The 26,808-nt window shown below is 47.0% G+C and overlaps 1 protein-coding gene across 2 annotated transcripts in view; it reads right to left on the reverse strand.

Annotated features, from left to right (window-relative positions):
* itih5 (inter-alpha-trypsin inhibitor heavy chain 5) overlaps nucleotides 1-26,808 on the reverse strand; it is a 79,362-nt gene that overhangs the window by 15,408 nt on the left and 37,146 nt on the right. Inside the window, exons 8-12 of one of the 2 annotated variants that reach the window (XM_070896564.1) lie at nucleotides 16,210-16,381; nucleotides 12,366-13,211; nucleotides 11,258-11,311; nucleotides 7,767-7,883; nucleotides 1,833-2,210 (exon numbers count right to left, since the gene is read on the reverse strand). In XM_070896564.1, the coding sequence (XP_070752665.1) occupies nucleotides 1,833-2,210; nucleotides 7,767-7,883; nucleotides 11,258-11,311; nucleotides 12,366-13,211; nucleotides 16,210-16,381 (1,567 nt within the window). The remainder of the gene's footprint in view (nucleotides 1-1,832; nucleotides 2,211-7,766; nucleotides 7,884-11,257; nucleotides 11,312-12,365; nucleotides 13,212-16,209; nucleotides 16,382-26,808) is intronic. The other variant, XM_070896565.1, reaches the window with a different exon arrangement.

The raw sequence follows: 26,808 nt of genomic DNA on the forward strand, positions 1-26,808 counted from the left end.
CTTGCTCCCTTGTAGGATCTGTAACATACTGTTCTAAGAAACAATCCTGTATGCATTCTATGAATTCCTCCTCCAGGCTACCCCGTGCGATTTGATTTGACCAATCGATATGTAGGTTAAAATCCCCCATAATTACTGCCGTACCCCTGTATGTTTAATTCCCAGTCTTGCCCACCCTGCAACCATGTTTCTGTAATGGCTACCAAATCATACCCATTTGTAATGATTTGTGCCGTCAACTCATTTACTTTGTTTCGAATGCTGCGTGCGTTTAGGTGAAGTGTTTTAATACTAGTTTTTAAACCATGATTTTTAGTTTTGACCCCTCCTGCAGCCCCTTTATATTCAAACATATTGTCCCTTCCTATCACCTTGTGGTTTACTTACCCCAGTGCTACTCTGCTCTGTTGCCTCCTGCCTTTTGCATCCTTTCTTGGGGTTCTGTTCATCTGAGCTCTCACCCACTCTAACTAGCTCAGAGCCCTCTCCTGGGTTCCCATCCCCCTGCCAAACTAGTTTAAAGCCCTCCCAACCGCTCTATCAAAACCACCCGCGAGAACATTGGTCCCGTTTCTGTTGAGGTGTAACCTGTCCGACTTGTACAGGTCCCACCTACCCCAGAAGCGGTCCCAATTGTTCAGGAAACTAAAGTCCTCCCTCCTACGCCAATGCCCCAGCCACGTATTTATCTGACTAGCCTTCCTATTTCTACCCTCACTAGTACGTGGCACTGGCAGTAATCCCTAGATTACCACCTTTGAGGTCCTGGCTTTCAATCTTACTCCTAGCTCCCAAAGGAAATATGCAGCCCCTCAGCATGCCCAAAACCCACCCACACTCCTGTCCCCCACCCCCGAGCTCTCTAAATGTGCTTGACCTAAACTGCCCTATGCCAAGGAAAGACCCGGGTATTGTCAACCCTCAATATGTAGCAGTACTAAAATATAGAAAATTATTATGTAAGATCCCCAATGTATCATGCAACCTGTAATAGCCTAGCGTAAGAAACTTTGTAAACTTTGCTAAATCCCATTAAAAAATATAACCACAATGCACTCTGATGGGCTAGAAATTGCGTGGCATTCCGTCGGGGGCAATAACTTTTCAGGGAGCGCAAAAGTATTGCCGGGCAAAAAACATTTGCTGCCGCCGGGAATTTCTGCTTTAGCGCTCCAAAAGGGATGTGGAGCGCTAAATCAAGCGCTAACACTTCCCTTCGAGCGCTAAAGGGAGTGAGGGCGCAGTATCGGCAGAGCGCGCTGCGCAATGATCTGTGCAGCGCTGCCGTCTGGACAGTCTCCTTCCCTCGCTTCACGGGAAGGGTCAATGCTGTCTGTGTTGGGCCACGGCACCTGCGTCACATCCATAGCAGCCCTAAGCACGGTAAGGGAGCGCAGCGCTGAGTAATCGTGGGGGGGGCAAAGGAAATCAGGAGGTAAAATGGGGAGATAAAAAAACTTTTGCCCTACCTGACCACTACCAGCACTGCCTTTAATTAGCGCTAACCGAGGTGGCAACGCCTCTTGCAGCTGCCGTTGTTGATGCCCAGCGATGCTGCAGGGGGCGGGAGCGAATATTACATCTGGGGCAGTAACGGGGCGCTGCGCACCGGATGACGTCACAATCTACGGGACGCAAGAGAGCGAGACGGTAAGTGTTAGCGCCAGTGCTAAACTGCCACGGAGGTTTGCGGGCATCGGTGATTTTGCCGCGCCCGGTCGGTAACCCCTTAGTGCCCCGTTACCGCTCCCCTCCCCGCAGGCATTAACAGGAGGTGCAAAACAGCCCAATTTATCCCCCAGTGTACCATTTAAAAAGCACAGGGCACTTACCCAAGAGTCCATGGGCACTGGAGGAGAGTCCTTTGCTGTTGAGAATGTAGAATCCCAAGTGATCCCTCTGATAGGGGGCAGGATTCTTATACTGATGGACCAGGATGACAAAGGAGGTGTGATCCTGTATTGTCACAGTAACCTTTGACTTCGCAGTCACGGAAACCACTAAGCCTTCGCTCTCCACCTCTATGGTTTTATCACACGATAAGACAAACCTGTCTCGGCTGTCAAAGATGACCTTGTGAGGTGTGATTTCAATGTAGGAGCGGGAGGGTTTACTGACAATGATGGTAATGGCACTGAAATAGGTGCGCTGCTTCTTATGACCATTGGGAGGTGCCGGTGCTCCAATCAGCTGCCCATTGACTGTCACCCCTGCCAGAAACAGAAGACATTATTATTAGACATCTCAACATTAAAGTCATTGCAATGCTGAAAGAAATCATATAAATCACAATCCCTTTTGAAATCACAGATCAATGTGGCTTAGTGACAAAGCAGCAGAAAATAGGTCATTTCTTTTCTTTCAGTTTAGACAGGTTAGATGCAGGAAGAATGTTCCCAATGTTGGGGAAGTCCAGAACCAGGGATCACAGTCTGAGGATAAGGGGTAAGCCATTTAGGACCGAGATGAGGAGAAACTTCTTCACCCAGGGAGTGGTGAACCTGTGGAATTCTCTACCACAGAAAGTAGTTGAGGCCAATTCACTAAATATATTCAAAAGGGAGTTAGATGAAGTCCTTACTACTCGGGGGATCAAGGGGTATGGCGAGAAAGCAGGAAGGGGATACTGAAGTTTCATGTTCAGCCATGAACTCATTGAATGGCGGTGCAGGCAAGAAGGGCTGAATGGCCTGCTCCTGCACCTATTTTCTATGTTTCTATGTTTCTATGATATGACGGACTAGTACTAGGGATATAAGTATGGAACACTCTCCACTTGCCTGGATGAGTGCAGCTCCAACAACACTCAAGAAGCTCGACACCATCCAGGACAAAGCAGCCCGCTTGATTGGCACCTTCTTTCAACATTCAACATCCACCACCTTCAACAGTGACTCCCTCCACCACCGGCGCACCGTGGCTGCAGTGTGTACCATCTACAAGATGCACTGCAGCAACTCGCCAAGGCTTCTTCGGCAGCACCTCCCAAACCCACGGCCTCTACCATCTAGAAGGACAAGGGCAGCAGGCGCCTGGGATCACCACCACTTCCAAGTCACACACCATCCTGACTTGGAAATATATCGGCCGTTCCTTCATCGTCGCTGGGTCAAAATCCTGGAACTCCCTCCCTAACAGCACTGTGGGAGCACCTTCACCACACGGACTGCAGCGGTTCAAGAAGGCGGTTCACCACCACCTTCTCGGGGACAAATAGGGATGGGCAATAAATGCCGGCCTTGCCAGTGACGCCCACATCCTGTGAATGAATTAAAAATAATAATTTTGCATGCACGAAGGCCAGTAGCTACAATATTAGAGTAATCAAGAAAATGTTCTTTGGATCCTAGTCTCAAATAGCATTTATGTCTCGTCACCCCTGAGGTTTACTCCAGGTGTGGCCTCACCAATGCCTGTATAATTGTAGTAAGACTTCTTTACTCTTATACTCTACTCCTTTTGTTACAAAGGCCAACATACCATTTGCTTTCTTAATTGCTTGCTGTACCTGTACTTTCAGTGATTGATGTACAAGGGCAGCCAAGTCCCTCTGAATACAAACATTCCCCACTCTCTCACCATTCAAAAAATATTCTGCTTTTTTGGTTTTTCTACCAAAGTGGATATTTTCACACTTCCCCACCTGATAAGTCAACGTCAAGGCTTGGTTCTATGGTGCTGGAGAATACAGATACACTTCTTAACACTAGAGGGAACAGTTCAATGTTTACGACCCTGAATTTCCACAATGGTTGTCCCAATATTCTGTTTAGTCTATTTCTCCGGGATTCCATCGCTCTCAAAGGAAAATCGGGGGAATCCCATGGAAATTCAGGGATTATATATAAAGGGATCTGGTCTTCCTCAAAATTGTTATTCAACATAGTGTTGGAATTCACATTGAAATACATCATCGCATCACAAAAAATGGCAGGCTGTGACTTGCATGTGATCTTACAAAAATGTGCCGTGGGCCCAGGGACAGCATGGGCCAGCCCACACTGCGATATGTGTGCGCACTAGGTCCATTCAGCAGAGCTGGTCTCCAGTCATCTTGGTTAATCCTTGCCACTGAATAAAGGCCTAGCTCTGTCAAGCCCGTGTGGTGGCTGATGTGCAACGGTCACCATACGTTAAAAAAATCCACGCACAGGCATCTTCCGCCCCCTGGAGTTCAGGACTGGAACATCGGGTCCTTCATTGAAACATCTGTGAACTCATCCCTTTTGGTGTGGAAGCAAGTCATCCTTGTTCGAGGGACCGCCTATGGTGATGATGTGATGTTACAATGGAAATAAGACTCCACCGTCGCAAGCACAAATACAATGCCTCTTTGAAGCAAGAAATCATCTTGTTTTATTCTTCAGGCTGTGAATCAGTCTGCTTCAGTCTGCATCCAAACTTGAAGCCACATAATATCCCGTAGTCTGCGGTCATCGGCGATGTGACAGCAATCATCGCTGATCTCGAAGAAAGCTGCCCACAGAGATCGCGCGATCTCTGTGGCGAAAACACTGAGATTTCTCGAAGTGTAATTGACTGTAACACTGCAAAAAAGGGATTCCTAGTGTAATGCAGCAGTGACATCATCAAGCTGTCTAAGCAGCCAATCACACTGAAGAATTCTCGCAGACAGCAAACCAGGAAATAAAAGGCAGCTTTTACCCACACTTTTAAAAATGTTACAGGGAGCAAAATAAAAATGGGGGCATGCACATGGGGTTAAGGTAAAAGCTGCAATATCATGAACAAACTTTAAAAAATAATATTTTTATTGTAATTTTTACCATAATGGAGAAATTTGACAATCTACAAATATAAAATTTAATTTTTCATGGCCAGAATGCTGTTAAAACCCCAGTTACACCTATTCCAACAAGGTGTAACATTTAATGGTGTATTTAACAGCGATATTGGGGGGAGGAGAGGGGGCTCCACAGCACAGCCACTGTCGGAGCAGTAAATGACCAATCATAACTTCAGGACCTCCGCATTTATCTGCGCATGCGTTACATCCTGCAGTTACGGTCAGTTTCAGAGTAATGACAGTGAACGCTGATAGTTCGCCATCATTACCCATCGCAAAATCCGGGCCAATAAGACAAAATGAGTTGGTTTAGAGAATTGGATAGTGCAGTGCATTAACACACTGCTCCGTTACATAGAAACATAGAAACATAGAAAATAGGTGCAGGAGTAGGCCTTCGGCCCTTCGAGCCTGCACTACCATTCAATATGATCAAGGCTGATCATGCAACTTCAGTACCCCATTCTTGCTTTCTCTCCATACTCCTTGATCCCTTTAGCCTTAAGGGCCACATCTAACTCCCTTTTGAATATATCTAACGAACTGGACTCAACAACTTTCTGTGGTAGAGAATTCCACAGGTTCACAACTCTCTGAGTGAAGAACTTTCTCCTCATCTCGGTCCTAAATGGCTTACCCCTTATCCTTAGACTGTGACCCCTGGTTCTGGACTTCCCCAACATCGGGAACATTCTTCCTGTATCTAACCTGTCCAATCCCGTCAGAATTTTATATGTTTCCATGAGATCCCCTCTCATTCTTCTAAATTCCAGTGAATATAAGCCTAGTCAATCCAGTCTTTCTTCATTTGTCAGTCCTGCCATCCCAGGAATCAGTCTGGTGAACCATCGCGGCACTCCCTCAATAGCAAGAATGTCCTTCCTCAGATTAGGAGACCAAAACTGTACACAATATTCAAGGTTACCTCTTGGGCTGGTTTTGAATCTAGTTCAGGTTTCTCTCACTGCTCTGTGTAAGTGTCCTTTCTGAAAGGAGTTTGGGCACGTTCAATCCAGTTACTGAGGTGTGTGAGCCCGTAGGATAAAATTGCCCCTAAATCGTTACCAATTGCCACAAAATTTTCAATCCCACTCAGAAAGAACATAATAAGAACATAAGAAATAGGAGCTGGAGTAGGCCATCCGGCCCCTCGAGCCTGCTCCACCATTCAATATGATCATGGCTGATCCGATCATGGATCGTGATGAACATTACTTTTTAATATTTGGGATCTGACATTTATGCACAGAATGTTTCGTAAATAATAACAGGCATGAAACTGGAGCTCAGCTGAGAGATAAGGGTAAAAGCAAAGTCCACACTCAATTTGGTAACAAGTGCAAAGATTTGAGGAACATTTCAGACATCAGATTTTTGGACTCTAGGGGAATCAAGGGATATGGGGATTGAGCGGGAAAGTGGAGTTACAATAAGAACATAAGAAATAGGAGCAGGAGTAGGCCATACGACCCCTCGAGCCTGCGCCGCCATTTAATATGATCATGCCTGATCTGATCATGGACTCAGGTCCACTTCCCTGCCCGCTCCCCATAACCCTTTATTCCCTTATCGTTTAAGAAATTGTCTATTTCTGTCTTAAATTTATTCAATGTCCCAGCTTCCACAGCTCTCTGAGACAGCGAGTTCCACAGATTTACAACCCTCTGAGAGAAGGAATTTCTCCTCATCTCACTTTTAAATGGGTGGCCCCTTATTCTAAGATCATGCCCTCTAGATCTAGTCTCCCCCATCAGTGGAAACATCCTCTCTGCATCCACCTTGTCAAGCCCCCTCATAATCTTATACGTTTCGAAAGACTATGAAGAAGGATGGTTTGGGGAAATGGAAAATAATTTGTATAAGAGGAATCTTCTGAGGCTAAAACTAAGGCACATCGAAGTGAACATTGGTTTGCAGCTGGTTGTGCCATACCTGACTTTGGGATGCTTGATGCCAACACTGTTTGTCCCACCTATGACAGAGACTGTAATTCCTGTATCGGACTGCACGCAGAAAACAAGCGCAGACAGCGGAAGGAGCGTGCGGCAAACCGGGTTCCAGGGATGAGAAACTTCAGTTCCATGGATAGACTGGAGAAGCTGGGGTTGTTCTCCTTACAGCAGAGAAGGTTGAGAAGAGATTTGATAGTGGTGTTTAAAATCATAAAGGGTTTTGATAGAGTAAAGAAGGAGAAACTGGTTCCAGTGGCAGGAGAGTCGGTAACCAGAGGACACAGATGATTGGAAAAAGAGCCAGCGGCGAGATGAGGAAACATTTTTTTTACACAGCGAGTTGTTATGATCTAAGCACGCTGCCTGTAAGGGCGGTGGAAGCAGATTCAATAGTAACTTTCAAAAGGGAATTGGATGAAGGGGAAAAAATATTACAGGTGTATGGGGAAAGACTCCCAAAGCAAGCACTCTACTCGGAACTCCTACATGGCAGGCGAGCCCCTGGTGGGCAGGAAAAATGTTTCACCCTCAAAGCCTCCGTGATAAAGTGCAACATCCCCACCGACACCTGGGAGTCCCTGGCCAAAGACTGCCCTAAGTGGAGGAAGTGCATCCGGGAGGGCGCTGAGCACCTCGAGTCTCGTCGCCGAGAGCATGCAGAAAACAAGCACAGGCAGCGGAAGGAGCGTGCGGCAAACCTGTCCCACCCACCCTTTCCTTCAACCACTGTCTGTCCTGCCTGTGACAGAGACTGTAATTCCCGTATTGGACTGTTCAGTCACCTGAGAACTCACTTTTAGAGTGGAAGCAAGTCTTCCTCGATTCCAAGGGACTGCCTATGAAGATGGGGTAAGAGCAGGGGAGTGGGATTAATTGGAAATCTGTACCAAAGAGATGGCACTGGCACGATGGGCCAAATGGCATCCTGTGCTGTATGATTCTATGATTCTAACCTTAAAGAGCAATAAATAATCAAGCTTTTAAACATTCTGCAGTTCGCTACTTACCCGAGTTCTCGTGATCAGACACCAGTCTGAGGATGTTACCCGGCTCACCATCGATGTTAAAGCACACGGACAACTTGCTCAAGGGGAAATCGGCAACAAAATGAGGATCTCCATCGGCTGGATAACAAACAAACATTACAGTTCATGTGGACGGTATTCAATTGGTTCAAAGCAAACTGGCTTGAAGCAAGAGTTCATTCAGTTTATTTGTTGGCACTTGATGATAATTGTTTATCGCCTCTTTACTTTAAAAATAGGGGAAGACAAGAATCTTAACAGAAATATCTCAAAGTTGCATACAATGAGTTACTGTGCCCGTTGTAATGCAGGCAATTGTGGCAGCCATTTTGCACATGGCTGGATCCCAACACGATGAATATGGCTATTTTCATTTGCTTTTGGTGGTGTTAATTGAGGCAGGAATGTTGGTCAGAACAACATCCTGTTCTTTGTTGTGGCACAAGTTGAATTGTAACACAAAATGGTTCAATGTTGCTGCCATTCTACATGAAAGAGCCACCATCGCTCTCGGTGGTCTGGACAGTAGCACGGCCTTCTGGGATAGGGGACCAGTTTTACGATAATTGAAAAATAAATGGGGAGTCTTTTTGACTTCCCTCGGTTATCCCTCGCTCCTATTCCAACTTCAGTGTTGCCTTATCACTATTTCCTGATTTAGCTTATCTTTCCTCCCTGCTTTTTTGACCGTTGATGGTGTCGTGTCGACCTTCATGATCTTCCTCTAGGTTTCCCCATTTAGTACAAGACTCCAATTTAAAAAGAACATTTTTTTCCTAAAGCATACTGGAGCTTTTACGATCACATGCAGTTATATTTAGAATGTTATGTGTGTCACAGACAGCTCTGAAACAGATTCAATGTAAGGTTGGTCATCACCGGGGAATGGAGAACAGCTCCCACCCCTTGTAATGGAGACAGAGGGGGAGCAAATCTAAAACGGCAGGTATGGAAAATAAACATATCATGTCAGGCAGGGGCGGATTAACCACGGGGCGGTTAGGGCTGCAGCCTCAGGCCCACCAAAGAACACAGGCCCACCAAATAAACGCAGGAAAAAAAATATAAGGCTTTCCAAATCAGTTGAATAGAATAGAGAATAAGAGAGGAAAAAACAAGACCGAGGAAAATATTTTTTATTGGCCTAACGTGTACAAACCTATTTTTGCCGAGACAAGATCTTTACTATTTATCTGTGTTATTATTTAACGGTGTTATTATATAATATGTTTAATATATAAGATATATGTTTGTAATATATTATATTAATATATTATAGTATAAGTCCATCATATTATAGTATAAGTCCATCATAGTAATTTGTTATTATATTTATGCATGTGATATATATGCTTTCATTGTTGAATATATTGGCCTATGTTTTCATACTCAGAATCAGAATCATATATGTAATGTAATAAACATGAACAAACATAACTATCGGTCCATTTGGATCAGTTTGCCCCTGGCCCATCAGGCCTTTAATCCGGCCTGGATGTAAGATTGGAACTCCATGCTGTCACCCCAGCTCACTGGACTAGAGTGATAAAGCACGCAGGTTCACTTCTGTGGTTCCTCATGCGACGAACATGGCAGACTTTGGGGGCATGCCAAGCAAAGACCAAGAACAAAGCAGAGATCAATGCGGAAAGTCACACAGAGCCACTCTCTCATACTGCTCTAGCAGTCAGCTATAGAATGACTTCAGCAAAGACGTGCAAGGAGCTCCCGAGAATAGCTCACGGAAAATATTACGGCGCATATCAATTCACTTGCATCGTCAGTAGTTTTCACTTTGAAATCTTCTTCCTCAATCGCGCCTCTCTCCTTCAAAGGCAATGGCAGCATGCCACCCACTCAGCTGCCCCTTGCCTCTTGCAGAATGCCCTGACCTCACAAATAGCGTCTCAGTCTTCATCCCCTTGTGTCCCCCCTCTCCCTCCAAGGCAAAAGTAGAATGTCACATTCTTCCGTCTAGTTTCAGAGCCCGTGCTTCCTCAACCTTCAACTCTTTCTGGTTGATTAGATCTGAAGCCACACTCTCAGTTTTACTGTCGGTATTCACATCAACCCCACGCCCCACCCCCCCCCCCCACCCCCCACTCCACTACCCCCAAAAATTCAGCACAGTGCAAAAATTAACTCATCATCATCATCATTATCACCATAGGCGGTCCCTCGTATCAAGGATGACTTGCTTCCACGCCAAAAAGGGATGAGTTCACAGGTGTTTCAATGAAGGACATAATAATCTAGATCCCGAACTACATCCTGAAGGGTGGAAGATGCCTGTGCGTGGATTTTTTTAACGTGGGGTGACCGTTGTACACCAGCCACCACACGGGCTTGACAGAGCTAGGTCTTGGTCCAGGGGCAAGGGTTAACCAAGACGACTGGAGACCAGCTCTGCTGCACGGACCCAGTGCGCACACATATCGCAGTGTGGGCTGGGCCCGTGCTGCCCCTGGGCCCCTGGCCCCGAACTCGCGCCTCTCCTGGGCCCCCGATCACATCCCTCCACAGTCTCTCGCCGCTCCTGCTGTATCTGCCCACGCTCCAATCACCGACCTGGACGTTGATGACGTCACTCTCCGCTGCCGGCGCCCTCCTGCACCAGCTCGCACTGCTCCCTGAAGTGGCCTCCACACTGCCCATGGCCGCCGCACCTCCACTCATTTTATAGCTCCAACCTGCCGCTGGTGTTCTCCCGCAGGTCGGGGCCTTCATGCTGCTCCCGGGTCACCACACCTCCGCTCCTTTTATGGTCCCGACCTGCCACAGGTCAGGCCATAATAGGAGCGGAGGTGTGGCAGCCCAGGAGTAGAGTGGAGGCCCCGGCCTGCGTGGGAACACAAAAATTAACTATATATTATACCAAATGGTACAAAAAAAAATCTAGCTAAAGTTCCCAGAGGAAAGCTTGTAGAACATACATTGACTATCAAATTAACAGTCCAATTATTTAATGTACAAAGGTTTAATGTATTTGTATAAGATTATACTGTCCAGTGTTTTAATGGAGGAGTCAGCTTGTACATTATTTTATTCTCATTTTAAACAGGTATTGCTTCCATTTAAATAGCGAGCAAAGGGATTTCATAAGAATACATTAAATATTCCCATTCTAATGTACACACAGCATCATTTCAGGATCTATGCCATCAGCTATTATCTACCGGCATGAGAAATATTTCTCGAAGTGGAAAGGATCCCTTTTGTGATTCCTGTTTTAGTTCAGATCTAAGCAGTACAGCCAGTCACAATAGTAGGAGGTCTGTGCACTAGCCAGCCCGGAAAATGCTTCACAAGTTGAACTTAAACAGACGAACCCTGGGTAATTGGCAGTCTGGTACAGTCTGGTACAATGGTGTGCCGGACACTGTAATTTCCGCTCTGACCAAGACTTGAAGCAATGGTTCCAAATAACTAGTTGAAGGGCCGTTAGTGAAGAGGTTCAAAGCTGAAGCACGTACCTGATGTTTTTGAAACCACTACAGTTGTCTTTCTCTTTGTTAAGGAGGTGCTGTCTGGACAAAGAAATATCAGTGTTAACCCAATCTTTGAGCTTAATTCTGCCCTAATAACATCTGACAATTATCCGGATGACTTTTGTTGGATACTTAAAATGTATACTTAAAATGTTAGCACACATGTCATTGATGTTTAACTCTTCAAGTACTGAATCTCCTGGGCAGCTTTGTGGCAGTAGTTTCCGTGAGGGTTCTCCTGAACTCCCTCCATCACTTCCGTAGAAGATCAGTGGAATCCACGGGGAAAAGGTGCACATAGCCACTTGTGCTATTTCTCTGGGGTTTGCATTGATCTTCTGTTGAAGGAACCCTTGCTGTCTAGTGATCATGTGCCCTGGGTTGTGATGGTGCATTCTGGTTATGATAACATAGTGGTTATGTTACTAGACAAGTAGTCCAGGGGATCTGGGGGACATGAATTCATAATCCCACCATGGAATTTAAATTCAGTTAATTGAATAAATCTGGAATAAAAAGCTAGCATCAGTAAGGGTGACCAAGAAACTACCAGATTATTGTAAAAACCCATCTGGTTCACTAATTTCCTTTAGCGCAGGAAATCTGCCACCTTTACCTGGTCTGGCCTACAATTCTCTAACCCTGTGGAAGCTCAGTCGTTGAGTATAATCAAGGTTGAGATCGATAGATTTTTGGACTCTAGGGGAAGTCAAGGGATATGGAGATCGGACAGGAAAGTGGAGTTGAGGTCGAAGATCAGCCATGATCTTCTCGAATGGCGGAGCAGGCTCGAGGAGATGTAGGGCCTACTCCTGCTCCTAATTCTTATGTTCTTATATTATGCACAATGCACACCCCACCATGTCTACCCCATCATTAAGGCAAAATAGAATGGCGGTAGGCTTCAGGTGGTTGTGTAAGATTGATCCAGAAATGCTCAGTGTTGGCATTGAGGGACTAAATGGGAAAGTATTCCAAATTCCATTTTTACAAAAGAAACATCAAAAAGAATAATCCTCTAAAGGTAAATACTTGACTGTAATGCAATTAGGAATTCAAGAAGTTGCCAATTTATACCTGTGCTCCACCTTACCTGGTTTAGTTATTCTGTGTAAACTCTGTACTCTCTCGTCTTTTACCTCAGCTACATTCATCACATTCTCTTTGGATCTGTTGGTCTGCTCGTCGGGACTCTTCACACTCAGTGAAGTGAGGGGTGTGACAAAATGGTATTCCAGCGAAAGATTTCTTGCTTTGTCTGACAGAATTTCCTTCTCTTTGCTACTGCCACTCTTCAGTCGAGATCTCAGCAGTTCCTTTATGGTCAAGTAGCCCCACGCCCTCTGGATTAACGTGGCATCACTGGATTGGCCCTTGTTGCTGGCTGAACCTTTCCTGGTTTCATTAATAATCACATCTGTCTCCAGCATGAGGTGCTTGTCGCTCGTGCTGGCCGTGATTTGGACATGCAAGTTCTTGGTGCTGTCGTTCACCAGCTTCCCTGCAATCACCAGTTCCGATCCGTTGAAGTAGTTTGTGAAGAAGTTCTGCGTCACGTACTCCACGGAGTCTTCGGAATAATCCACGCGGATGTCTGAGAGGAGCGGAGTCCCAATTTCATCGTAGAAACCCTTCAGTTGGGCGCTGGCATCCGAGTCTTCGTAGATCCTCCGCATCACTCCGCAGTTCTCCAGCGACATTCGCTCGAGGAGTTTGTAATCCACATCTTTCCCGATCCCCAAACTGAAGAGGCAGAACTGGTTTTCAATGGCCTTTTTCGTGTTGCGCAGGATTTTGTGAGGTTGAACTTCGGCGATTGTTGGACGCCCATCTGTCAGGAAGATGATCAATGACACCGTTCGCACAGCCTTGTCCTGCTGGGCTATGTAATCTTTCAACAGTTTGGATCCCGTCTGGATGGCATCATTTATATTGGTACCTGGGAAACAAAGTCGAATTTTGAACAAAACTGGCATCATAGAACCACAGGGGTGGAAATTCGGTCTGCTGCCGCCCCTCTTAGCGCCCCAGAGGGGCGGCAATGGCGGCGGTAAGCAGTTGCACCCGGGCAGCCAGCTTCCAGTGCCCCGCCGGGACATTCAGTGCCGGGTTTGAGGGGGCGCGGAGCATTACCGCCCAGGAGAGGTGAACCGGTGTGCAACGTTCTTGGTTACGATATCGGCTCGATATTTGGTTGCTGCCCGATTCGTAGTGCTCCACAGCGCCCCCTGCTGGGAACGCCTGTGAAAGTGGGTGGTCCGCGTTGTAGCGGCCGCAGTCAGGAAAGTAATGCTGACCTTATTTTTGCGATTTATGTTGCGGTGGCGTGAGCCATGTATTGGGAATGTTTTGGTGGTTTTTTTTTCTGTTTCCCCCCCCCCCCACAGCCCCCACACCTCCCCCAGGCCTCTATAATGGTGCTCTGAGGCCGGCTGCTTAGCTCGGGATTTCCAGTTGCTCAGCCGGCCGAGCGCCCTAAAAGAGGCTCCCTTAGAGCCCGCTCCACACTCAGGGCCCGGCTGATGAATTTTGCGGCAGCAGACACAAACCATTCCCCGGCACAAAACGTACCGCTCTGCCCAGGACACCGCTCCAACTGAGGCGTGACCTAATTTCCACCCCATCGAGTTTCACAGCACAGAAGGAGACCATTCGGTCCACTGTACTGGCCAGGCTTTCTGAAAGAGCTACCTGTTCTAAACTCACGCTCTTTATTTTAATTTGTTCATCTAGCTAGGTAGATAAGGGGTACGATGGCCTCGAGTCTAACTCGGGGTGTGATCGGTGCCAAGGCGATCGCCAAGCTTGCCTGCCGAGGCCTGGTGAGAGAGGAGATCCTGGGCTTCATATTTTTTTTTTAATCGTTTGCGGGTTGTGGGCGTCGCTGGCAAGGCTGGCATTTATTGCCCGTCCCTAATTGCCCTGGAGATGATGGTGGTGAGCCACCTTCTTGAACCGCTGCAGTCCGTGTGGTGAAGGTGCTCCCACAGTGCTGTTAGGGAGGGAGTTCCAGGATTGTGACCCAGCGACGATGAAGGAACGGCCGATATATTTCCAAGTCAGGGTGCTGTGTGACTTGGAGGGGAACTTGGAGGTGATGGTGTTCCCATGCGCCTGCCGTCCTTGTCCTTCTCGGTGGTAGAGGTGGCGGGTTTGCGAGGTGCTGCGGAAGAAGCCTTGGCGAGTTGCTGCAGTGCATCTTGTAGATGGTACACACTGCAGCCACGGTGCGCCGGTGGTGGAGGGAGTGAATGTTTAAGGAGTGGATGGGGTGCCGATCAAGCGGGCTGCTTTGCCCTGGATGGTGTCGAGCTTCTTGAGTGTTGTTGGAGCTGCACTCATCCAGGCAAGTGGAGAGTATTCCATCACACTCCTGATTTGTGCCTTAAGGATCAAACTCTGGGAATCACTGCCTGTCTGGTGGACGGGAACGGGAATTTGGTTGGCATCCGGGAACCCACAGGAATAGTCCTCGGAATTGAGCTAAGTCTGGGGGGAGGGGAATTCTGATCGGTAGGAGGGAGGGAAGACTGGGGCGAGAGATTCCTGGCTTCACAGGAACAGTGACTCACAGGGCGTAAGAAGGAATTGTGTTCATGGAATGGGGTTTACGATCTGTTTTAATGAGAAACAAATTAGTCAATTGAATTTATTTTTAAACAAAAGGCAGCTAATGCTGCCAACAAGGAACTGGCTTGGAAGGTTCACTGAACCTAACAGTGAGGGAGCTGGTTTATTCTCAGCAGATATATTCTCATGGGTCCTTCAATGGTTCTGGTATTGTTCACAATCCTGGACAATGCACCCCACTTCTGCCTCCATGCTGAATGTTAAATATTCTGGAAAATTATGTAAAAAACATGGTGGGCAAAAAAAAATCCCAAAAGGAAGCTGAAATTAATTATAGCTCTTGCCAATATTGTAAGTTTACGTGGCATCAGTGACACCTAATAATTTGACATTGCTCACAGGTTTGTGGAGCCGTTGCATCGTGAGTAGCTTAGCCAGTCATATGATGTTCATAAGACTCAATAAAACCCCAGTCAGTTGGATTTCGATCATCCACGATGAGGTATGCAGTTGTGAGCCTGGTGGATGAACTGGTAATGTGTAGTGTGATGGTTAAACCTTTGTTGATAAACCAACTAGTTCTTAATAGCAATGTGGTGCTATGAATTCTTAAGCAAAGAACCCATGAAGCAAATACATTACAGATGTCCCGAGCATGAAAGGAAAAATCGCCAAGTGTTTCACTCACTAAGTTTGCTAACTTATGGCAGTTAAATTAGATTAATTCTTTTGTAGTTGGAACAGGGTTTACAAGTCATGAATGACCAGCTTAGCGTAAGGTCATTACTGATGTAATTACTGGAGACCTCCATTGAATCCATGTCCCAAATACCAAAGGACCAGATTTTCTTTTAGAGATGAGCAAGCAGAAGGAAAGATTTCAGAATGAAATTGTAACACAGCCCCTGTCAGCTGTGGCTCAGTGGGCAGCACACTTGCCTATGAGTTAGAAGGTTGTGGGTTCAAGTCCCACTCCAGGAACTTGAGCACATAAATCTAGGCTTGACACTCCAGTGCAGTGCTGAGGGAGCGCTGCACTGTTGGAGGTGCCATCTTTTGAACCGAGGCCCCGTCTGCTGTCTCAGGTGGATATAAAAGATCCCATGCCACTATTTTGAAGAAGAGCAGGGGAGTTATCCGAGCCAATATTTATCCCTCAATCAACATAACAACAAAAAACAGATTATTTGGTCATTTTCACATTGCTGTTTGTGGGAGCTTGCTGTGCGATAGTTGGCTCCCGCGTTTCCAACATTACAACAGTGACTACACTTCAAAACTGCTTCATTGCCTGTGAAGCTTTTTGAGACGTCCGGTGGTCATGAAAAGCGCTACATTATTAAAAAAAAGCAAGTCAAGTCTTTTACCTCCTGAAGGTAACATTAGATAGATGTATTTCTTGGCATCCCGGAGAGTTTCCCGGACAACAGGGACAAGCTTGTCACGTTGCCAGACCTTGACATAGCCTGAGAAATTGATGATGTTGAAGTGGTCAGTGGGTCGAAGATCATTGAGGATGGTGAAAAGGGCATCTTTAGTCTGAAAACATACACATTGTAGGCATTTTTACATAGAGTCAATGAAAAACTTTTTCTACTGCAGTCTTTGGCCACGTGTTACTCCCCGTATTCCACAAGTTATGCCATCAGTGATCGGAGACCATTAGGACCACCTCTCAGTGCTGAGGGAGTGCTGCACTGTCAGAGGTGCCGTCTTTCCGATGAGACATTAAACCGAGGCCCCGTCTGCTCTCAGGTGGACGTATAAGATCCTACGGCACTATCTCGAAGAAGAGCAGGGGAGTTATCCCCGGAGTCCTGGCTAATATTTATCCCTCAATCAACATAATAAAAACAGATTTTCTGGTCATTATCACATTGCTGGTTGTGGGAGCTTGCTGTGTGCAAATTGGCTGCCGCGTTTCCTACATTACAACAGTGACTACACTCTAAAAGTGCTTCATTGGCTGTAAAGCGCTTTGAGACGTTCGGTGGCCATGAAAGGCGCTATATAAATGCAAGTCTTTCTTCTTTTCTTCAAAAAAATTTCCACTTCTGTCCAGTAAATTGTTTAATAGTGGTAGGTCTGTTTGAAGAAATATAACAGATTTTAGTGTTTCTCATTCTCTGTCTTGCAAATCTGTGGGAAGGTGTTTGGAATTTTATCTTTTAAAAATCTGCAAGGGTTTTCTCAGATTTTGTGATGAAAGAATGAAAGTCTGTGCATATTTCTGTCAAGGAATGATTTTGTGGGAAGGATCTGATAATAAAAGACAGATCCCCAAATAATATCAGATTTGAATTCCGACATGTCGAGAAAGCCAACACATATCGACACCAATATTTTACACAACCTGTTATTTTACAAGTATTCTCTCTCGCTTTGTGGCATGTCTGATGTCAGGAGAGCAATCTTGGCCCCCATTATACAGTTAGCCATTTCCTTGACTTTGTGTGCAACCTCTGATTGGAAACAGCCACTTCCTAAATACAAAATAGCAAAGGGACAGACATATCGATGGACCGACAGACCGAATGGAATGTATCGCGTGCCTGCACACATTTTCTGTTGCTGCGCTCCTAACACTGAGGGATAATTTCCTTTATATTTCCACATTACACTTAATTCACTTCTGCTCCCATTAGGTTTCCACTTTCATGCTAATACAAAAGTCTTTTCAGGTGCAGTAAGCGATCTGACTCCCAAGCACACGGAAACCAGGCTCTGCTTATACATATTAGCTGGGGTCTTGTGTTTCTATGCTTACCACAATTTTCTATTCGTTATTTAAGTCTGGTGTTGCTATTCTTTGCATTGCTTCTGCATAATAGTAGTTCCAGGTTATAACTAGATGTTCAAATATAGTTACAGAAATAACTCAACAAGTCTTCCTCCCAAACCCGCGACCTTACCACCTAAAAGGACGAGGGCAGCAGGTGCATGGGAACACCACCACCTCCAAGTTCCCCTCCAAGTCACACACCATCCTGATTTGGAAATATATCGGCTGTTCCTTCATCGTCGCTGGGTCACAATCCTGGAACTCCTTCCCTAACAGCACTGTGGGAGCACCTTCACCACACGGACTGCAGCGGTTCAAGAAGGTGGCTCACCACCACCTTCTCAAGGGGCAACTAGGGATGGGCAATAAATGCTGGCCTTGCTAATGGCACTCATATTCTAAGAATGAATAAACAAAAAAAAATTTAAAATTCTGGGGCACATTTGGGATTTGGGAATTGGGAGTTGATGGGATGATGGGAAAAACTCAGTTCTGAGGCGATAACAAACCAATGTATTTAAATGCATCTATCATCTCAGATTCTGCTGGGGCGTTAGTCTTGACAGACTGGTGTTACCACATGATTCAAGATGAAAAGACAAGTTTAAAAAAAATTCATTAGAAAAAGAAATTGTGATAATCTAGTATAGCCCAAGTTACACCCGGCAAGCAATGTTCCCTCTAAAAAAAAATTTGAGCCCGCGTCCCCTTTAATTTCCTGCATGGTGGCCCATTCAAAATTTCACACATGCGCATTTTTTCCATTTAAAAGCTGGTGAGCCGACTGCACGGGACCTCCAGAGCACTGCATGGCCGCGCAGCTTAAAGGCAGCAATGCTGGCAGCCCTGGCTCAGTTTGGCACCTCTCCCAACACTTTTGTTTTCTGCTCCTTGCAAGGCAATAGTTTCTGTAAGAAGATTGATCCCCTAAAATTCAAAACCTGCACCCTTCCGTGTGCCGTGAGTGGGGCAGTGTGCCATAAGCTAACAGTTATCCCCTAATTATGTTCCAAATTTTACAAGGAATGTTCGCAACAGTCTCCTGGCTCTAAAGGTGGAAAATGCCATGCCATTAGACCAGTGTATACAGGCTAAAACTAATAGTCAGATTTATTTACAAGTAGAATATAGAGAAGAAGTGGGACACAACAAGCCAAAATCTGTACATTATATAGATACAGTGCATTACTTACAACTCTGCACTGGTGATCAGAGACCAGCTGCATTTCGCTAGAGTAAATGAAAAATTAGGTCCCTGTTTCAGTCAGTGATACTGGGAGCTAATAGACCTGTAGAATTGTGCAGCCATCTCATTCTGCTTTTACTGCTTACTGGCAAATACGATAAAGATATTGGTCTAACTAATTAAATAATGCATTTTTCAGCTTTAAGCAATAATGTACAGTAAACTACTGACACACAGACCCCCAGCGCTACTGTTTAGTAATGATAATGAATGCACCGCAGTTAATGCCAGAAGTTACTTGTCAAGCTTAAGTGTTAATATAATGGACAAGCAAAATGTTTCAAGCAATTTTAGAGGGAATAAGAATAATTCTGATGAATAGGGATAATAAGAACATAAGAAATAGGAGCAGGAGTAGGCCATTCGGCCCCTCGAGCCTGCTCCGCCATTCAATAAGATCATGGCTGATCTTCCACCTCAGCTCTACTTTCCCGCCCGATCTCCATATCTCTTGATTCCCTTAGAGTCCAAATATCTATCGATCTCAGCCTTGAATATAATCAACGATTCAGCATCCACAGCTCTCTGGGGCAGAGAATTCCAAAGATTCACAACTCTCTGAGTGAAGACATTCCTCCCCTTATCCTGAGACTGTGACCCTTAGGTCTAGACTCCAGCTCGGAGAAACAACCTCTCAGATTCTACCCTGTCAATCCCTCTCAGAATCTTGTATGCAACATTATCTTCATCACTGGTTACCAAAAAAAGTACAGGTTGGCCCTCCCTTATCCGGGACTCCCTTATCCGGCACCACCCCTCGTCCGGCATGATTCTGGTGGCCGGAGGCGCATGAGCAGAACACGGCCGACCTCCACCTCAACTTTTGGACCGCTCTGACACTTGCTGGGGCCGCTGACACTCGGCTGGCCCGGGTCCCCGACCTTCTTCCCCCCTCCCTCAGCTCGGGCCGCCTCCCCCCCGCCCATCCCCCCCTCGGGCTGACCTCCCTTTATCCGGCAAAATCCCTTATTCGGCACGGGCCAGGTCCCGAGGGTGCCGGATAAGAGAGATTCAACCTGTATTACCAATTCCTGCACTGCCGTCCTTTCTAATGAGCATCAAACACTACTTATTGCAACTGCTTCTGTTTGTGTTATAATTACATTCCTATTAAAACTGACAATCAATTCAGATCAGCCTGACAGCAATGTGATTTGGAGATTACAAATATTGCAAAGTACATATTTTCAATTTCTTGAATTGAGCGTTTTATTCTGTTAATCGGTCGAACAGCTGTGGTTTGTTAAGCAAGAACTCATGGGCTGGCATTGACATGGTCCTCTCTCACAGTCCGTCATTTATGAGAAAGTGAGTCACACAGGAGGAAATGCCAACAAACAGTGGGATAATTAGGCAAATAATTGGCCTGCCTTTACTGTCTTCTTTACTTTGTCTGGTTTTCCTAATTCAACATGTGATAATCCCAGAGTATAAGAACATAATAAATAGGAGCAGGAGCAGACCATTCGGCCCCTCGAGCCTGTTCCGCCATTCACTGAGATCATGGCTGATCTTCTACCTCAACTCCACTTTCCTGCACTGTCCCCATATCCCTTGATTCCCTTAATATCCAAAAATCTCTCGATCTCTGTCTTGAATATACTCAAAGACTGAACCTCCACAGCCCTCTGGGGTAAAGAATTCCAAAGATTCACCACCCTCTGAGTGAAGAAATTTCTCCTCAGCTCAGTCCTAAATGGCCGACCCCTTATCCTGAGACTGTGTGACCCCTGGTTCTAGACTCCCCAGCCCGGGGGAAACATCCTCCCTGCATCTACCCTGTCAAGCCCTGTAAGAATTTTGAATGTTTCAATGCGATCACCTCATTCTTCTGAACTCGAGAGAATACAGGCCTAGTCTATACCTTGTATTGACTTTTGGTTTGACAGAACTGAATGGAGAATCGTGCCGTGTGACTTCGGGTCAATAAGTTTAGCTGCATTTCATATCATATGATTAGCTGGATTGCAGAAATATAGGTCTGGGGACAGAGCTGGGATTTGAGGAATTAGAAGTTGAGTACAGTGGGGGGGGAATCACTTTTGAGGGGCTAGCAATTAAACATAATTTAAATGTTTCTGATATCTAGATTTCTGACAGGGACATTGGCCCCAAGTTTCCATATGATTTGCTCCTGATTTTTAGGAGCAACTGGTGTAGAACGGAGTATCTTAGAAATCGGAATTCTCTACATTTAGTTTGCTCCAGTTCTAGTCAGGTAGAACAGTTTCACTTTGGAACAGAATTTTTTTTTCAAAAGGGGGCGTGTCCGGCCACTTCCGCCTGATTTCAAAGTTTCGTGAGTGAAAACTTACTCCAAACTAACTTAGAATGGAGTAAGTGAAGAATTTTGTACGCTCGAAAAAACCTTGTCTGCACTTTAGAAAATCAGGCGTAGGTTACAAATTCGGCGTAGGGAACGAGGTAGGGGGGAAGGGGGGAAGGGAAGTCATTAAATTCTACAATCAATCCTTAGTTATACTTATACAAATATTATACAAATAAATCCAACCTGAATAAAAATTTATAAGCAAAGAAAAGATTAAATAAACCATGTTCCTACCTGTGTGAAAGTGCTTCAGGCAGGCCTTTCATGTTGGAGATAGGCAGCGGTGTGGCGTCAGTGTCTCGACGGCAGCGGCAGCAAGCTTCGAGCCGAGCTGCGGTGCTTGAGGCAGGCCTTCATTCTCTTCGTGGCTGGCCGCGAAGAAGCAACACCGGACGGACCCGAGGCCATTCGGCCATGAGATATCAGCGGCGTCAGTGGCTGGCCGGCAGCCGAAAAATCAGCGGACCGATGTGAGGCCATTCGGCCATGAGATAGCAGCGGCGTCAGTGACTGGCCGGCAGCCGAAGAATCAATGCAGGACACATGCAGCTCATTAAGGTTCTTGAGGCCATTCGGCCACGCTTTAGGGGCGGCGTCAGTGGCTGGCCGGCAGCCAAAGAATCAGCAGCGGACGGACGTGAGGCCATTCGGCCATAGGATATCAGCGGCGTCAGTGGTTGGCCGGCAGCCGAAGATACAGCAGCAGCCTTCGAGCTGTGAGGGGGACTGAGGCCATTTGGACAGGGAGAGGCAGCCACATCGACAGTTTTATATTTAAATTTTCAGAATGGGTGCTGCATTGTCAACACCACGTATTATTGCAAAGTTGGATTGGCACTCTTATTTCTCCAAACACACAGTCCTTACTTTGCATGCACCAATGCAGCACCGGTTTTGCAAGTTTAGCAGTGAAAAGCTGAACTCACTGATTTCAGCAGGTGATTTATTCAGCAGTGCTGCTAAAAGCACTCCCTCACACACAGAAATATCAAAAAAAATTAAATTACAAGCCTTTGCAGGGGTCCAAGAAACAAAACTTCACTTTTTCTGCAGTATTTTTTAAAATGGCCGAGTGCCAATGTTTGCGTGAGACTGCGCGTGCGCGCACGCTCCAACGCGCACGCGCAGGGTTGCAGGCACCACGAAGGCTAATTTAAATTGTACCCGCCCCCTGCTACTTAGAAAATCGGCGCGAGTGTTAGGCTCCGCCCCCTGCTGCGATGAGCGCGCCGCGCCAAGCAGACATCGAGCTCCGAGGAGCTCGAGAATATCGGACTTTTTTTTAGGCGCAGTTTTCGGCGTGAAAAACAGGCGCCCAGCTCGGAGGTGCGCCATTTTCGCCACGGCACGAAACTTGCGGCCATTAGTCCTGGTAGATTTGTTTGATCATTGAAGTGGGACGTGTTAGAAGCCCACCATATTAATATAGAGTTGCAGTCTGAGAAATGTGTTCAGAAAGTATGTCAAGCTGCATTTGCCCAGCAGCAATTAGCTGGACGAATCAGATGGTAGGCCACCTGCAAGAGGATGTGGTGGCAAGCTTAGCAAAGATGACATAGCTGACCTGTAGTTAGGCCAGGTGTTGAACAACAGAAAACCTGGCTTGTTGCTTCATAGCTGAAACATGTAAAGTCCCCAGTGTAATGGAACAGGTGAAGTACACGGATTGCGGTTTTCGGCTTTAAGTTCTGTGAGCTGATAGCCAAAAGCTGAGACGGCACTCACAAGTTGCGGGAACTCTACGCAAACTGCCGTGCTCCCTTGGCCAAGCTATAGGTATTCGCAAATAAACATTATTTTTGATTCTTTATCAGACTTGTGTGTTGAGCCTTATTTTGGTTCCACGTCAATCATATAACTTAAGTTTCAAGCATCACCGATATTACAAAAGAACTTCGTTCTCCCTTAAATATCTATCCAAGTTTTCCTTAAATTCTGCCACACTATCCACCTCCCTGGGTCGTTTTCCCCACCTGTTCACCACTCTATTTGTGCAGCTTCCTTCTTGTAAGCTTGATCCTCTGCTCCCAGAGTTTGTAGCACGCAGAACCACATTGTCGGGGTTCAATTTATCTATTCCCTTAAGAACCTTGAATAATATCTTCCTTCTCTTCTCCAAGCGATCCCAGCCTCTTCAATCTCTCCTCCTAGCTCAGGTGCCTTAATCTAAGTATCCCTTTCCGCACTGCCTCCGATGCCTGAATATTCTTGTTGTGGTGCTATGGCCAGAAGTTTGCAGAGTAGTCCAGAAATGGCGAACTGGGCACCTCATACACCTATTTATCAGCTCCATTCCTCTGGCTATAAACCCCAAACCCTGGGTAGCTTGCCTTACCACTCGAGTACACTGCACTGTTGGTTGCAATTAGCTCTCCACAAATGGATCTCTTCTGTGTCTTGCCCTGTAGCCTAAAACCATCCCATTTATATTCTTATTCTTTGTTTCCCTTCCATTATCACTAATCTTCAATAAAAACTATACAAACCATACTTACCTTGCACATTGTAATATATGCACCTGGGAGAATGCTCACAGGTTAGTAGAGCTGTTGTGCACCAGATGTGCTGGCACGGCGCTTAAACTGGGCCGACATCCGGCTCGTGGCCGATGCCATCGAGTCGCTAAAAACAGCTCTGGGCCCTGACTCCGTTAGGTGTGTCGAGGAGGCTCAAGCACGTGGGGAGATCCCGTCCGAACTGACCCCTGTCTGGACGGAATTCCTCATCGGCGCCAAGCCCCAAAACCTCCCTCGGGAGCCCACGCCTCACAACTTGAGCCTCCTCGGGGAAATCCCCTCCGTGCCTTTCAGTTCTGCGTGGAGAGGATTCCTGTATGGGCTGCTCCTGCACACTCTCCACGGTGCCATCCTCGCCTGCCGTCCGGACACGCCATGGCACACCATCTTAAAGTCCGGAGGAGGCGAGGTTCCCCAATGGAGTGCATACTATGCAGGAGTCCTCCCACTATATATTGGGGACTTAGCCTGGAGGGTGTTGCATGGAGCAGTCTCGTGCAATAAGTTTTTAAGTCTGTTCAGATCCCAGGCCACCTGCAATTTCTGCGGTCTGGAAGAGTCCGTGTTCCACGACTTTATGGAGTGTGCGACATTGCAGCCCCTCTTCCAATATTTGAAGGGGCTGCTCTTCAAATTCTGGTTGCACTTCAGTCCCACACTCCTGATCTTTGGGCACCCTGTGCGGAGGGGAGCGGGCAGGTCGGAAGGCCTCCTCATAGGACTGCTCCTGGGCCTGGCCAAGGGGGCCATCAGCTGGTCCAGGCAGCGGACAGTCGGAGGGGGTCATTCACGCCGACTGCCTACCTCTCTTCCATGGTTACATCCGAGCCAGGGGGTCCCTGGAGATGGAGCACGCTGTGTCCATCAGTACACTCACGGCCTTCCACGAGAGGTGGGCGCCGGAGGGACTGGAGTGCATCATCACCCCCGGCAAACAAATTTTAATTTGAACTACGTCAAAAGTATAATTTGTTTAAGTTTGTCGGTTTAAGCGCCCCCCTCCCTCTTTTAGCCAGGGGGCACTTGTATAATTTGTGTTTCTGTGCCCTCAGAAAATGTTTTAAAAAAACAAAAAACAAGAGGGCACGTGAAAAGTTTTTGGAATGTGCCCCCCCTTTAATCAGGGGCCACTTGATTAAAGTATTACAACAAAATAGTTGTAGAGCTGTTGCTAGGGAAGACGGTCAGGCATTGGTGTGCGTCATTACCCAGCATGCAACTTTCCATCTTCAGACCCTGCAGAGATATCTCTACGTTGAGCCCCCTCCTAGGAGGCGTGCACTGGCGACATATTTCTTCTGCCAGCAGTACTGCCTCAATTATGACACGCAGCTCGTGTTTGTGAGCCTGGGGGGCGTCAGGACCGCCATGTGGGGGCTGCCTGTCTTTTACCAGGAACTCATCAGGGTCTAGAACAGAGTCGCCACCAAGCGCAGTTCTCCCCGTCTGGAGTGGCAGCTGTCCTTCAGGAGCCGCTGCTCAGGAATCCGTACCTCCACGACCGCGGTTTTAGGTGGCAGGCGAACAAGAGGGCTGTGGCTGGCGAGGTGACCAGGGTCAGGGACCTGCTCAACGGCGGAGGAGCGGGCTGGATGGTGCCAGACGAGCTGGGCCCTGATTCTGTTAGGTGTGTCGAGGCGGCCCAAGTACGTGGGGAGATCCCGTCCGAACTGACTCCCGTCCAGACGGAACTCCTCTTCGACGCCAAATCCCGGAACCTCCCTCGGGAGCTGGCGCCTCACAACTTGAGCCTCTTCGGGGAAATTCCCTCCGTGCCTTTCAGTTCTGCGTGGAGGGGATTCCTGTATGGGCTGCTCTTGCACACTTTCCATGTTGCCATTCTCGTCTGCCGTCCGGACACGCCATGACGCACCATCTTGCCATCCAGAGGAGGCGGGGTCGCCAATGGAGTGCATTGTGTCCTCCCACTGTTTATCGGGGACTTGGCCTGGAGGGTGGTGCATGGAGCAGTCCCGTGCAATAGATTTTTAAGTCGGTTCACGGGCTCCCAGGCCGCCTGCAATTTCTGCGGTCTGGAGGAGTCCGTGTTCCATGTTTTTATGGAGTGTGCGAGGTTGCAGCCCCTTTTCCAGTATCTGAAGGGGTTGCTCCTCAAATTCTGGTTGCACTTCAGTCCCACACTCCTGATCTTTGGGCACCCTGTGCGGAGGGGAGCTGGCGGGTCGGAAGGCCTCCTCGTAGGACTGCTCCTGGGCCTGGCCAAGGGGGCCATCAGCTGGTCCAGGCAGTGAGCGGTCGAGGGGATCGTTCAGCCCGACTGCCTGCCTCTCTTCCGCGGTTACATCCGAGCCAGAGTTTCCCTGGAGATGGAGCACGCGGTGTCCACCGGTACGCTCGCGGCCTTCCGTGAGAGGTGGGCGCCGGAGGGACTGGAGCGCATCATCACCCCCGGCAACAAAATTTCAATTTGATTTTAATGTCTAAAGTTTAATTTGTCTAAGTTGTCGGGTTTAGTGCCCCCCCCCCCCCACCACCCCCCCCCACTTGTATAATTTGTGTTCTTAGTGCCCTCAAAAAAAACATAAGGGGTCATTTAAAAGGTTTTTGGAGTGTCCCTCCCCCTTTAATCAGGGGGCACTTGATTAAAGTATACAACTAAAATAGTTGTAGAGCTGTTGCATTGTGAGTGGCTGAGCCAGTCACGTGATGTTCACAAGACTCAATAAAACCCCAGTCAGTTGGGTCTAGGTCACCCACGATGAGGTATGCAGTTGTGAGCCTGGTGGATGAACTGGTAGTGGAATCAAGGGGTATGGTGAGAAAGCAGGAATGGGGTACTGAAGTTGCATGTTCAGCCATGAACTCATTGAATGGCGGTGCAGGCTAGAAGGGCCGAATGGCCTACTCCTGCACCTATTTTCTATGTTTCTATGTGTAGTGTGATTGTTAAACCTTTTGCTAATAAACCAACTAGTTCTTAAAAGCAATGTGTTGCTATGAATTCTTAAGCAAAGAACCCATGAAACAAATACATTAAGTGTCCACATTAAATGTCGGCCCACTTCCCGATCTATCCTGATTTGTTTATCTGCTCCTTGTTGTTTTCAACTGTTCTGCATCCCGTTTGGTGAC

Source organism: Pristiophorus japonicus, chromosome 13, assembly GCF_044704955.1.
Source record: "Pristiophorus japonicus isolate sPriJap1 chromosome 13, sPriJap1.hap1, whole genome shotgun sequence".
Taxonomy (NCBI): Eukaryota; Metazoa; Chordata; class Chondrichthyes; family Pristiophoridae; genus Pristiophorus; species Pristiophorus japonicus.